Source organism: Drosophila nasuta, chromosome 3 (assembly GCF_023558535.2).
Source record: "Drosophila nasuta strain 15112-1781.00 chromosome 3, ASM2355853v1, whole genome shotgun sequence".
Lineage (NCBI taxonomy): Eukaryota > Metazoa > Arthropoda > Insecta > Diptera > Drosophilidae > Drosophila > Drosophila nasuta.
In genome coordinates, this window is record NC_083457.1 from 41,461,584 (window position 1) to 41,475,795 (window position 14,212).

At 37.3% G+C, this 14,212-nt stretch overlaps 2 protein-coding genes across 6 annotated transcripts in view; one reads left to right on the top strand and one right to left on the bottom strand.

The window, feature by feature from the left end:
• Window positions 1-50: 50 nt before the first annotated feature.
• On the bottom strand, window positions 51-2,915 carry LOC132788702 (endothelial differentiation-related factor 1 homolog). Its single transcript, XM_060796226.1, is given in 4 exon segments — window positions 51-1,993; window positions 2,055-2,215; window positions 2,559-2,682; window positions 2,771-2,915. Coding segments are annotated over 3 exon segments (555 nt in total). The 5' UTR covers window positions 2,771-2,915; the 3' UTR covers window positions 51-1,723.
• A 589-nt stretch (window positions 2,916-3,504) lies between these two features.
• The window catches only part of LOC132793152 (tyrosine-protein kinase Abl), a 31,712-nt gene continuing 21,004 nt past the window's right edge, over window positions 3,505-14,212 (top strand). For 3 of the 5 annotated variants that reach the window (XM_060802842.1, XM_060802839.1, XM_060802838.1), the window contains exon 1: window positions 3,506-4,704. In XM_060802842.1, coding sequence (XP_060658825.1) covers window positions 4,341-4,704 — 364 coding nt within the window. In that variant the 5' untranslated portion in view covers window positions 3,506-4,340. Of the gene's footprint in view, window positions 4,705-14,212 lie in introns of all 5 variants that reach the window. The other 2 variants (XM_060802837.1, XM_060802840.1) reach the window with 2 other exon arrangements.

Genomic DNA, 14,212 nt, shown 5'->3' on the forward strand with positions numbered 1-14,212 from the left:
CGAGAGAGAAAAAGAAAGATGCAGCGCCTTAGGATAACTTTTGGGGATCCTTTGAGCCAGTCAAATTTGTAACTAAATTCAAAAAGTAAGCGAACAAATTGAATTTTTTTTGTCAGGTAATACAAACTAAAAACAATGATGAAAAGCTAAGAAAAACAACGGATAAATAAAAACGTAACAAAGGAAAAGGAACTGAAAATTATTGTTTTTATTCTATGGGAGGAGTTTAAAAAAATTCGTACAGAAATTTACAGCGTTCCTGAATTCTGAAGATTTATTGTCAAACTCGAAATGAAATTCGAACTGAAGGAACTTGGAAATTTGGTTTGTATTCAAAATTTTTGAATTACAAAATTAAGTAAAATAAAAATGATTTTTCATTTAAATTTCTGATAAAAAAATCTTTGAATACTCATTTTTATAAAGTTACAAACAAATCGAATATCGTATAAATATCTTAATAACATCCAATAATTCTGGACTATCTATTTTTGTATCCATCTACATATATAGTATTAAAATTGAACCCAACTATAGATTTTACGTTTTATTAACCCGGCAAATCTGAAAACGAATCGATTTTATAATTATACATCAAAGACGGGGAAAAACATTTATTTTGTTGGCTTTTGGAAAATGTTTCACTACACATTGATGTACATATGTATTTGTATATATTTAATTGTTTTTCTTTTTTGTTAATTAGTTTTTTTTTTGTCGATTTCTTGTAAGTTGCATAAATTTTACGCAAGGAAGTTAATTCTCCAATGACTGCGATAGGAAAATATATTGAAAAAAGTCTACCGCTTAAGTTTTAAATACTAGACTAGAAAAAGTTGCTAAAATACATATCGCATATTTTTGTTGTGTGTATAATATGTATAATGTATTCTTGTATCTGTATGTAAGTAAACGCACATTTCAAGACCCTAGACGTATTATTACAATATACATATACGATATAGATTACAAAAAAACCAGCTAAGCTCTAAAATAGTACACATATGTATGTATTTGTTTTCTTTTCTTTTAATCTTTGCATGATGCATGAGAATTTATGAATGTTAAATATATATATACTAAATATATATTTAGATTTATGATGTGAACAACCACTAGATGAGCCATGTATTTTGTGGGGAGTGGAGTTTGGGGAAGAGAAAGGATTCAAATCGGAATTGAAAGAAATTCGAGTGTTTTTTGGTTTTTATGTGTTATTATATGTATTCAATGCCATAATTTTAATGCATAAATATTAGCTTCATAAATCAGATCAAGTTTCATTTTCTTTTCTTCTTTTTTATGTATAACAAAATGCCAAAATGAACAAAAACATTTGCCCCAAGCTATGAGCACAAAATGCAAGGACTTTTATTAAGTCCTTCTATTTGTTTTTAATATCAATGTTTGAATTGTGTTACTTTGTCAAGCTGTGTGTGTGTGTGTATGTTTGTGTGCGTGATATTGTTTGTGAATTACAATGTTTCAATTTGTTGTCAGCAAACTAATAAGTTGAAAACAAATGTGAGAGTAATGTGTGTTGTTTTTTGCGCTCATAGTTGGTAGCCTTATTTGAAATTGTTGCATGCTTCTTCGCTTGAATGTTTTCTATGCTTTTCTTGTCTTCTTGATTTGTAACTCGTTCATACTCCTCTCTCGTTTTGTGTGTTGTTGTTGTTGTGCGGCTGCTCAAGTTTTGGTTTTACAGCCTCCCGATAGTGCTTCATTTGCGTCTGCCGCTCACAGTGCTCCAACCTGCCTCATTTTGTTGTTGTCTGGCATGCTGTTGTCTGGGAGTTGGAGCTGATGTCGCTGTGGCAGTGGACGCCGCAGCATCATCTCACTTTTTACCGGGAGGCGCTATTGGTTGGCCGCGCTCCTTGCCACGTAATTTTATGCCAAGCACACGCTCCATCTTGCCCAGTATCAAGTTGTTTGGAATACCACGTCCGGCTTCATAGTCAGTGACAACTTGCTGCTTCTCGCAGATTTTCTGTGATACGAGAGAAATCAAATTATTTAACTGATTTTGTTTATCGACTTCACCCACTTACAGTGGCCAAATCCTTTTGGCTTAGACCCTTGTTCTGGCGTCCCTGCTGAATGATTTTGCCCACATCGAGCGGTATCTTGTCATGCCGCAATTCTTCAGTCTCACGATCCAGCTTGGCAGTGTTCTTGGTGGTCACATGCTGCTTGTTGGTGCCAGCACCATCTACAACAGCAACAACAACAAATTGATTAATTTAAATATTCGATTTTTTTTTAGGTCAGCCAATATGGCCGCCGCCTTTGACAGGGAAGTGAGAGCTTTTCGATTTCGCATTTGGATGCAAAAAAAAGCGTTGCGAAATTAAACACAACACACAGACACGCGCACACAGTCATACGCCCACATATACATACACATTCATACTAACTAGCGATACGCTTAAACAACAACAAATGCGCCACGCAATCCGTATCATTGATTGCAATTGCCTGCCTGCCGTGTGTATTTCGACTCAATCTGCTGCAGGCGTAATTCAAAATAAGGTTAATGATGGATTTTCACTTACATTTTTGCTGAGTATCAACTGCAACACCTTGGCGGCGTGCTTGATTAACAGCTGATTCGGTCTTCAGTTGGCTAGACTTCGGGGCCTTTTTTCTCAAAACGGTTACCGTATCCCAGTCCGACATCTTATTTTCGTCGATCGAAAATATGAAATAAACATTGAATTTGATGTACTGCTGGTGGCTAGCTTTTGTACAACATCTAGCTACTTACATTGGCTGCTTTGTTAATGCTTTACTTAATGTGAATATATGACTATTTTGTAATTAAAACTAGGAATTCCAGAACTATCTATGAATATCTGAACGGTGTGTGACGGTTTGGGTTTGTGTGTGTGTTTGTCCTCATGTGCTAGAGCTGAAACCGATTTGATTTTAATCGATTGTAATCGGTTTTATGCATTCGTCAAAAATCGCTTTTTTTGTGAAAGTAGATAATAAATAAACTCATCCGCAACAGGCCAAAAAATAACAATTTCATTTTAAATAATGCGCAATTGCCATCGGGTGGGTCTGCAAGTTGTATCTAGAGCCACGATAATTACTAAAGGGGTACAATTCTTGTGATATTTTGGTATATTTTGAGAGGCGCGTTATTTGAAACTGTTTGTTAATTTTCGGTAATTTCGCAAAACCCAGACCATAATTTCTTATGAAATTGTGAAAATATTTTGAAGATCAGGTTGGTTTTTTAAAACAAATTAATAATATATGAAATAAATAATAAATACCGGCTTGTGTTACAAAGGACTACCAACAGCGACAACAGAGCTTTTTGACGAACCAGTTCGATAGGCAATTGAGAAACCGCAATTTTGATTCCACTGAAGTTAAAAGAACGCAATTTTTAGCTCGCGTGAAGTTGGCTGCGTCAAGCACAACACTCAACATGAAGTTGGCTGCACAAAATAAGCTTTGGTTATTCTCGCGCTAATTGCAGACGGTCACTCTAGCCGAGTTAGTCGTCTTGAAAATTTTAATAAAGTCGGTCGGTGTCGCTCTGTGTTGTGCGGGTGGTAATTTTCTGTGTGCTTGTGTGTGTGTGTAATTGGGAAAAATGCAAAGATATAGATAACTTACAAGCTGCAGTTCAAATACACAACAGAATACAATAAATCGGTATCACTTTTCGTCGTTGAAAATGCGAAATATGTGAGAAAACGGAGCAGTGGACGAGACGCAGACGCAGCGAAAAGACGTAACGGGCAGACAAAGTGCATTTTTTAGGGCGTGTTTTGTAGCCAGCCAGAGCCGCCCCCCCTTCTGCTTCAACACCCCCCCGTCGAAAGGCTGGTGGCATTGGCCACTCAACAAATGAGAGAGTGAGAGAGCAAAAAAAGCAAACACAAAAATTGTTAATTGTTTTCATCGCATACTACAAAAATTTTGCGTGCAAAAAAAATTTCGCAACATCCTTGAATTTTGTCTACTCTCAAATTGCAAAAAAAAAGTGGAGTAGCAGCAAAAAAGAAAAGAAAAAAGAGCGTATCTCGTGAAAGAAAGAAAAGAGACGACGACGACGACGCACGAAAGAAAATGTGTAGAGCAGCGAATTAAAATAAAGCAAACGCGAATGCGATAAATTGCAAAAAGAAGAAAAAAAGTGCATGCAAATAAATTATTTATCGCTAGCAATAAAAAAAAAACTGAAATCAAATTGTGCAAATAAGAAAATATATATAATCGCATAGAGTGTATAAATTGTTATTGCTGCGCAAGAGCAGCCAACCCAACCACCCAACTCCATCTCCAGCTTCTTCTGGTTGCATGTGATTGCGACAATAATGGGAGCACAGCAGGGCAAGGAGCGCGGCTCGCATTCGAGTGGTGGCGGCGGCGGTGGTCATGGCGCCACTGTCAGCTGCATCGGTGTCTCCAGCAGCAGTCCCATTGCCTCCGGTTCGCCGCATTGCATTGCCTCCAATACAACAGGCTCCACATTGCGTGGTTCGCGTCTCAAATCACATCAGTCTTCGTCGTCGGCAGCGGTGTCGGTTTCGGGTCACGGCAGCAACAGCATCGGTTCCAGCGGCTCTAGTGGGTTGTCATCACAGCGCGGTGGAGGCGGAGGTGGCAACTCTAGTGCCTCCCACAAGGATAATCGCTGCAATGCAACTGTGGGCCTAAACATATTTACCGAACACAATGGTGAGTATGCGTTTTGCATAAGTGTGCGTAAAAATGAGTAAATGCGTGTATGTGTGTGCGTAAAAGTGTATATTTGTGTATGTACATAAGCCACCCGCAGCATACAAATGCACTTAGCGTGTGTATACACTCACTCACACACTTACGCATATAACAGTGTACATAGAGTTAACATTTTGCTTGACAGCTCATACTCTCTCTTTCTCTCTCAAACTGTCGCTCTCTCGCTTATGCTCTCTCTCACTTATGCTTCCTCTTCCCTTCACTCCATAAACACACAGACACATCACTGTGGGGCGGCCGCTCTCCAATTGAGCCAATTTCTTTCTTTCATTGCTTCCGATTATCATAGAAGCGGAATGCACGTTGTAGTTGTTGTCGTTGTTGTTGTTGCCGGCTTGGCCTTATGTACACACAATAGTTCTACATGCTGTTGTTGTTGTTCATCTTGTTGTAGTTTTGGCTGTTCGCTTTTGTTTACAAGCGAGACACGCGTCGCAAGAAAATGTATTGAATTTGGTAGAGCAGGCAGCATTATTGTTGTTGTGAGGGCGGTTTCGGCTGTTGCTGCTCCTTTTAATACCATACGCACCCCACCATCAACCTCGCCCCCGCATTCGCACCCTCATCCTGCTGCTGTTACTCGACAGTGGTTGAAAAGTACGCTTGTGACCTATGTACGCAACAGCAAAAGCAACAACATCAGCAGCCACCCCCTCACTGTTTTGTTGACGGGCATTTCCTGCGATTTTTCCTCACGCATTTTCCATACTTTTCCGCAATTTCACAATGCTGTTTGTTTGCAACATATTTCCCCTTTTTTTTTCATGCTGACATCTGTATTTGCCATGTCACATTTCTCTAATAGCTTTTTTATGTCCTCTTTCTCCCACTCTCTTTCTCTTGCTCCCGGTTATTTTGTCGTCCTACCACAACTTCTGGACAGCGGGGGGCGCTACACTCTGATTGGATTTATTATCAGTCAGCTCGGCATTATCTAATGGGAAATTGCACCTGCTGCATAGAACTCATTAAATGTCTCAAGAGCTGCACAAATGCCACACAATAAATTTCTATATCTTCAAACTCAATTCAGTCTAATTGCCACTCTGGTTGCAATTGGAATACTCGACACACTCTTCTTCTTTTCCTTTGATACTGCCACTTCCACTTTAAGCTCCTTTCAAGATGCTATCAAATTTATTGCAATTTCATTGTATTTCATTTTTTTTATTTGCTCTTGCACTGCAATTTGTTTGCAATTATTTTTATTTATATTTAGCTTTATTGTGTATTACGAGTTCTTTTTCTAACTGCCAGCGCTTATCGCCCCCACAGAGTATGTATTTTATATATACATACGTATGTACAGATGTCTGACCGCATTGAGTCACAGATTGTGCAGTCCGCTTTCAGCTGGGTACGCAGCTCTCTCGCATAACCTTTGTTTGCCGTGCCGGGCAAAAGCACAATTCTAGTATTTATCAGGCAATAAAGTGCCCATTTATCCAAGTAGTATTTTAAGCAATTGCGATAATGGATAAAACACTTGCATCGTTTAGCATAATTGCAGTATTTTCTGTGCCTTCTTCTTTTTAAGCTTTTCAATTTCTTCTTTGTTTTTCTGTTAATTACGCTAAAATACTATGGTTGGTTTTGTTGACTTAAAAAAGATATGAAGTATTATGTTTATAGTACATTTATATTTTTGTGATAATAAATATATAAATGGTATATTTATATTTTTGTGGTATTAAATATATCAACGTAACATAAACATAAAATTTGATATATTTTTTTTAGCCAACAAAACCAAAATCAGTATTTTATTTTTGTGGTATTAAATATAGAAATCTTTAAAATTTAATGCTCTAAGATATATTTAAAACGTTGCAAATTGCTTAGTATTTTATATACTGTTAATGGTATTTATTTGTGAGAAACACACTTAAAAGCTTCCTTATTTAGTTTTAATTCAACTATCTGATCAGCATACTTGCCATTGGACCATTAAAGTTCAACTACGAAACAATACTAGACAAATTTGATGTATTTCGTATTTCGTGCACATTTCCCACACCAAAATTATTCAACCAATTTGCAATCGAATAGAGCACAAACCCGCATCACACAGGCCCAGAAGATGCAATTGTCTTTGTTGTTGTGTAGTTTTCGCTTTTTTTTTGTTTCTAGTTGTTGCAATTACAAAATTACATTGTAGTACAACCGTGTGTCTGGGTACAGATTACAAGCCACCAACCGCAGTCGCCAGTCACCATTCGCCAGTCGCCACCAGGTCGATCTCAGACCAGAGGCAGACCGACTGCCAGCCGCAAATTCAGACTGAAACAGAAACAGAAAGAAAAATAAAAAAAAAAACACAAAATCACAGTCACACACAACCCAAATACGACAAGCGACAAGCAAACATCTAACATGGCAATTGACGACACAACAGCACAGTGTGGCGAGTGCTTTGCAAATAGAAACTCCAAAAGGGTTGAACTCCAAATGCAAATAAATCTCATAATAATAAAAGTTATTAGGAAAATGTTTACATTCGCTCAGAATGAGTTCATAATTTATTTAAATTCACAAGCAGACCGCTTAATTGCGGTACAAGTTTAATAATAATTGCAAATTGTGGGAAACCTAAATTTCATTTTCTCACATTATTTATAATAATTGTTACGAGTAGTAATTCTATGTACTGCTCTACAAGTTTTACCGCTAGCAGCAAAGTAAATATTTTGATTCCATTTTAAGCATTTGATATTATTTTTAACATTTTATTAGGTTCAATAGATTTTCATTCAGTTCCATTTAATAGCTGAAATTCTTGCACAACATTTGCTATTAATTTCGGCGTTTTATAGGTACGTTAATTTTTATAGCACCCACAAAGAAATATAGCTTTTCCCATTCACAAGTATTTTGTTTAGACAGCCATCAATTCGCAGTTAATAAATAATGTTTTTATCACTAACTAAAATATACAAATTGCTGCCCTGAATTCCACAAAGGGATATATAAATTTCCCATACACTGGCGGCCCACTGTGCCCACCTCGGTTAGTTAGTTTGCAGTCGTAGGCGTTGCCCGCTGGCGGCGCGGAATTTGTCTATAGTTCGAATCGTTATACGACACGATTGTAATTAGATACTTTGGGGGCACCAAGCGATAGAGAGACTTGCATTGACTTCGATTTGGGAATGCTGCTGCTGCTGATGCTTCAGTGCAGTTGCCAATTGCAAAAAAAAAATAAGACCACAGCGCACTCATGTGACATGAGAAATGGAAAATGGCAGTGGGAAAAGGCAAAGGAATGAAGCAAGGGAATGGAAAGGGAGACTTCAGCAGTCGCACATCGCAAATGTCTCAAAATAGCCTCAAGTGAGAGTTAGTGTGTGTGTGCAGTAAACTCCTTCTGTTTTCGCTCTCTCTCTTCGCCTTCGCCTTCCGCTCTCTGTGTCGTGTCTTGCGCGCTCTCTTTGTAATCTGAGTAGCCTGGACTAGAAGCGGAAGGAAGCAAAGAGGAGGCGTCAATGGCCGTTGACTGGACGTTATTTGCTAACATGCAAGCGGCAAATTATGAGACGAGGCAAATGAACTTTTCACATGGCTAATGGACGCCACACGCACACAACTCACACACACTTAGAGTGAGTGTGTGTGTGTGTGTGGACACACGGCAAACAGGTGACGTTGGATGTTGGCAAGATTGGCCCGCAGTGTGTTTACTTTACAGCTTTCCCACTCGCATGTGATTATGTAAATATATAAATATTATTTCTTCAATCATTTTATGTGCTCAAACATAATTTCAACGCAAGAGCGAGAGTGACAGAGATAGAGATAGCTGCAGTTGAAGAAGTTGAAGGCGTTGTCTCCACTTTGCCACTTTGTAGTTGTTTTTTTCTTTTCTCCACTGACTGCAACCATCATGGATTTTCTATTATTAGCCTGTGCCGTATCTTTCTGTTTCTGTTTCGTATTATTTTTTTTTTGCTGCGTCTCATGTCGTTGCCTTTTTATAATTTTCTTTACTTTTACTTGCAACTCAGTCTGTGGAGTTGGAGTTGAAGCGTCGCGTCGCCTGTTTCCTGGCATTTGCTAGCTCCAAAGTGCCACTCATCGTCATCATTATTATTGTAGTTGTTGCTGCCGTTGTTGTTGTCGTTGTTGTTGTTGCTTCGACTTTGCATGTTTCGCTTTTGGGGCCAAAGGGCTGTTTTCGATCAAGCTCGTAAATCCTTTCGTGCTTCGCATTTCGTGCATTGCAATGCACTTTGATGTTATTTTTAGGCACCAACACAACAAAACACAACAATGCCAGTTCCTGCCCCTGCCCCCTCTCCCTACTTTGTTTACTACATACATACATACAATCCAATAAGAACATCAACAGCTGTGAATACCACGAGCGATTCCAATTAGTTTACGACCAGTTGTAAATATTCAAATAGTAATGTTCTTATTTACCATTGGACCATGGCAAGACAAAGTGTCGTCCCATTTGGATCAACATCAACTGCAAAACAATGACAACTAATAGAGTACGAAATAATAAAAATATATGCCTAAAAAACGTAGACAAAAGCTGCTCTGAAAACAGATGTTTTGCTTAGACTGTGACTCAGTCTTGAGCTCTCTTTAGTTGAGTTCTTTCCAGAGAGTTTTTTTTATAAATGTGGTCTGACTAGTTCTCTATACCATATATACCACATCTTTATCGTCACTGTATGACTTCATCTGTTGCTAATCCTTTTTCTCCGAAAAGCAATGTTTTATAAGTATTGAATGCATATTAATCTAAATATTTCCGCCATCAAATGATTTCTTAACTTTGTCATGCATTTAAATTTATATAATTTGCTGCCCATTTTCCAATCTTAAGCTTTTCCTCTTCCGTTTTTTTTCGCATTCCCAGTGGAGCGTTGCAACCGCCGCCCACACGACGCAACACCCGCAGCATTTGGTTTGCCCCAAAATGTTGTAAGTTGTACGGTTTTCATTATGCTGCGGTCCCCTTCAGGGCTGCGCCTCATTGAAAACTGTTTGCATAAATTAGCTGACGAAAAGCGAAAAGAAAGCGAGTGAGACAGCCAATAGGAAAAACAAACATCATTTGTAAACAGCAGAAAACATTGAGAGAACTGAATATTTAACAGGGAAGAGGAGAAAGGGGGGGTGAAGACTGCGTCAACTAATTATAAGCGCATGAAACGCTTCCACATTCAACAACAACAAAATTTTTCGCCCCATCGCTGTGATTATGTTTGAGGTCATAAATTTTTGACGCCAGTTGATTGATTGACACACACACACAGATATAATACTTATGCATAATGTGTGCTGCGCTGTATTTATTTATAGTGTACATATTTTTATGTACATAGGTGTTTGTTTTTGGGGGCAAATGAATTACACACAATATTTTTATCCCCAAACAAACAAATTGGGAAATGGAGAATAGGGGGGATGAAGACTTTATATGCTCTGCACTTCGGTTGCAATTGATGTGTTTATTAAGTTTAACCACTTACTCACACATACACACACACACACATCCCTGTGATGTCTGCCTCTGTTAACAAGCGCACAAGGTCGAACACATTAAGCATGTGCAAAAATCAACAGCAAACAGTAAATGTTTCGCCTCTTTTTATATTATACCATATCACACACATGCTCAGATTTGTATAGTATTTTATTATAGCATAAACAAATGGTAAATAAATGTACAAATACTTATGCTTTGCGCAAAACCGTTTCAAATGCAACAAGAATCGCTTTCACGACAAAGAACCAGGGAAACCTGTTCTTCCACGTTCACAGAGGAGTCAAAAGAGGAAGAGGGATAGGAGGCGGTTTAGAGAACTGCATTTTGAGGCGGCGTCAAATCCATCAATGAGGCAACCTGCCTCCAACTCGATATGAGACTGCAGCACAAATCACGTTCGTAATTGTAACTGTAATGAGAATTGAGTTTTCTCGCTTGCCACAGCACGTACAGCAGCTGTCTGCATGTGTGTGTGTGTATGAGTGCAATTTACCTGTAGCTGTGGCCATAGATACGAGATACAAACACCTCTCACATGTGCTGCAACACAATCTCTTTCTCTCTCTCTCTCTCGCTCCCCAACAGAGACAACGGTAGCTCAAGCTCGAGCTCGCCTTAAGCTCCCCAATGCCAGCGGTCACTGATTGAATTTCTGATGGCGACTTGGACTTTAACTGCCCATAGCATTATATGCCCGATTATTGTTGCAATTGTTGTAGATATGCATGCCAGAGTGTGTATCTGTAAAATCCGCAATCAATGCAAAAGTGTTCAATCTGCGAAATTGTGCCTAAAGGCCATATATGCAAGTTCTGCCTTAATTTCTGCAATTTTATGGCGAATTTCAATTTAAATGTCGGAAAGTCAGACCATTTAGCTACGATTTCGTTGCAGGCTAAACGAAGTTCGAATTGAACTGAAATAGAAACTAAATTGTTAATAAAAGGTCGATGGAAGTGTAGTAAAGGTACATATATGTATCGATAGTAAATGTTATCGATAGTAAAATATATATATTTAAATGTAAAGTCATTAATAATTAACTACGTAACGAATCTTGGGATATGGAAAAAGATCAGTGGAAGTACCGTAAAAATAAATCGATAGTAAAATATATATCGTTAGCTAAATGTTAATTCATTAATAATCAATTACGTAATGAGTCTTTGAATTCCATTGAAATATCAACTGATTTGCTGAGGAAAAAGATGATCGGAAGTGCAGTAAAAATATATCGATAGTAAAACATATCGTAAGCTAACTGTTTGTGTCGGAAATCAACTAAAATAAGTGGAAGAGCATTAAAAATATATCGATAGTATAATATCGATAGTAAAATGTATATCGTTAGGTAACTGTTCGGTCATTAATAAACTACGTAATGAATCGGAATTCAAATGAAATAAGCGGAAGAGCATTAAAAATATATCGATAGTAAAAAATAATTAATAATCAACTACGTAATGAGTCTTGGCATGCAATCCATTAAGAAAAGCATCTTTAAGTGCAGCAAGAGTCCAAGCTTCCTCCTTCCATTATCTACACTTGCGATTTTTATTACGCGACTGCATCGATAGTAATGCTTATAAGCAATAATTGTAGCTCGCCATGTTGGTTAAACCGTCTTTATGAGCACATAAAAACATTTAACCACACAAAGAAACGACTTTTCATAAGTTAAGGCGAGTCTAATCTATGAGGAATGTGTTAAATGCATTCGAAAATGGCAAAAGTCGTTAAACAGTCGCCGTTGTTACTAACTTGTCATGCCCATAACACAGTCACTCTTTGACATTCCCAACTTCCATATATGACTGAGTCAATATCGATTTAATTATATTAGTAAAAGTCTGGCATAATATAGTTAAATTCCACTCAAATTTCTCTTGCCAAAAATAATATTCTTTTTACAAATACAAATACAAATACTACAACACAATTTTTTTGCCAAAAACGAATCACGAAAATTGGCAAGTATTTGCTGTAAAAAAAGCGAACTAAAGAAAAAGCATAACAAATGAGCCATGGAAGAGCACGAAACCAGTTCTCCAAACATTGCTGATGATGATGATGACGCGAGAGCATCTCTCACTCTTTCTCTCAGTCTCTCGCTTCTCCAAATCACTCTCGGCTAACTCTCAGCTCCCAGCTGACCGGCGTCCGGTGTTCATTTGTGTTCCGACATGGTCAGTGAACCGTCAGTGTGGAAACATGAAATGAAAATTATGCCCAAAAACCAAAAAAGAAAATAAAAAAATGTAAAGTCCAATTGAGTAAGCTCGACTTGCAAATACCATGTAAGGCAGTGTAAATTGTATTTCTCAAGAATAAATATAAATTATATCTTTTTCGTATTACTATTTATTATACAAATTTAAGAATGGGATATTAGCTAAGCAATTTATTGAAATAAAAACAATAAATTATTTAATTATTCTTTAGTTTTCCCCTTTAAAATTCACTATAGAATATAGAGTCTAGATTTAAATAGTCTAGATTTAATTGCTTCTTGTATTTTTCTTTAAAATTCATTATGAAATATAGAATCAACTTAAAATTTCTTCATTTTATTTTAAAATCTCAAATCTCAAAAAAATATACATAGAATTTATTTATTTTTTATTTTTAAATCTCAAATATAGAAACTACATTGGACTTTTTTATTTTATTCTTAAATCTCAAATATAGAACCTACATTGGATTTCTTCATTTTATTTTATTTTAAAATCTAAAATTTTAAATATAGAATTTGCATAGGAATTCTTTATGTTATTTTTCTCGAAATTCCCAAATTATTAATATTATTGTTCACCATTCAAACAGTTTCTTCAGATCTTCAAAATCTTTTCAATTTTCAAGCTACAATATCTCTCAGTATTTCACCATTTCCTCCTATAGGGTACAAAAAAAAAAGCAACTGACGCCCTGAAGAAAGAACACCAAAAAGCAACAGCAGTTAATTTTAACTTCATAAACAGCTCTTTGTGCTGCATGCGTATGTTTATGTGTCGTGTCTCCCAAAGTATTTTTAAATAATTAATGTGAAATTTAATTCATTTAATTGCCGCCTAATGGCTGAACTGCCGGTTCTTCCTCTTCTTCTGCTGCTGTTTGTTGTTTTTTGTTGTCCACCATGGTATTTGGAATTGAAGTTTCAGAGTTGAAGTTGTCGCCACTTTCGTTTTTTTTTCTCTCTCTCTTTCTTTCGACTTTTTCCATTCGTTGTTGTTTGTCTTTTGTTTTATTTCGTTTTATGTGCACTTTTATTATGATTTTCGCCAAGCAGCGCCATTCAGAAGTTTTCGTCTTTTGTATGCGTCTGTTTTTGTGGATATGCGACGTCTGTCAATTTTTACGCCGTCTGGCAATATTTAAACGACATCCCACATCCGCAGTGTCTCGCTCTGGCTGCGGTCTGTCTGTCCGTCCGTCCGTCTGTCTGTCCGTCCTCTCCTTATCCGTCCTGGCTATTGCACTTGCTTCCCAGAACTGCACAGTTGAATCACCGAAGAGTTGATATTATACAGAATATGTTTACAACAGCCGCAAACGAGTCGAAAGACATAGATACTGCCTGCTTCGGCTGCTGCTGGAGATACCCTCAATACTGGCCTCTTGATCTCATCAAGTATGTTTATTCTACGTTGTGTCGAGATCTGAGTCAATATAGACATCATCATATTTATAGAAAATTATAATATTGTCTTGTGGAAATCCGTTCTCGTTTCTTAGGTAAACGACGCAGCAATCAATATTTTCTTTAATGTACATAAACCTATTTCTAATCACACAAAAGAGCATTAAAAGTTCGCCAACTTTTGAATATTTACAATTGCCAGACATTTTCTGGTGAAAAAATCAGCTCAACTTTTTCCTTGTTGTGAATTCCATGCGCCGCCGTGTTTTTGTATTCCATAGACCACAATCTAGATACGGACGGGGCAG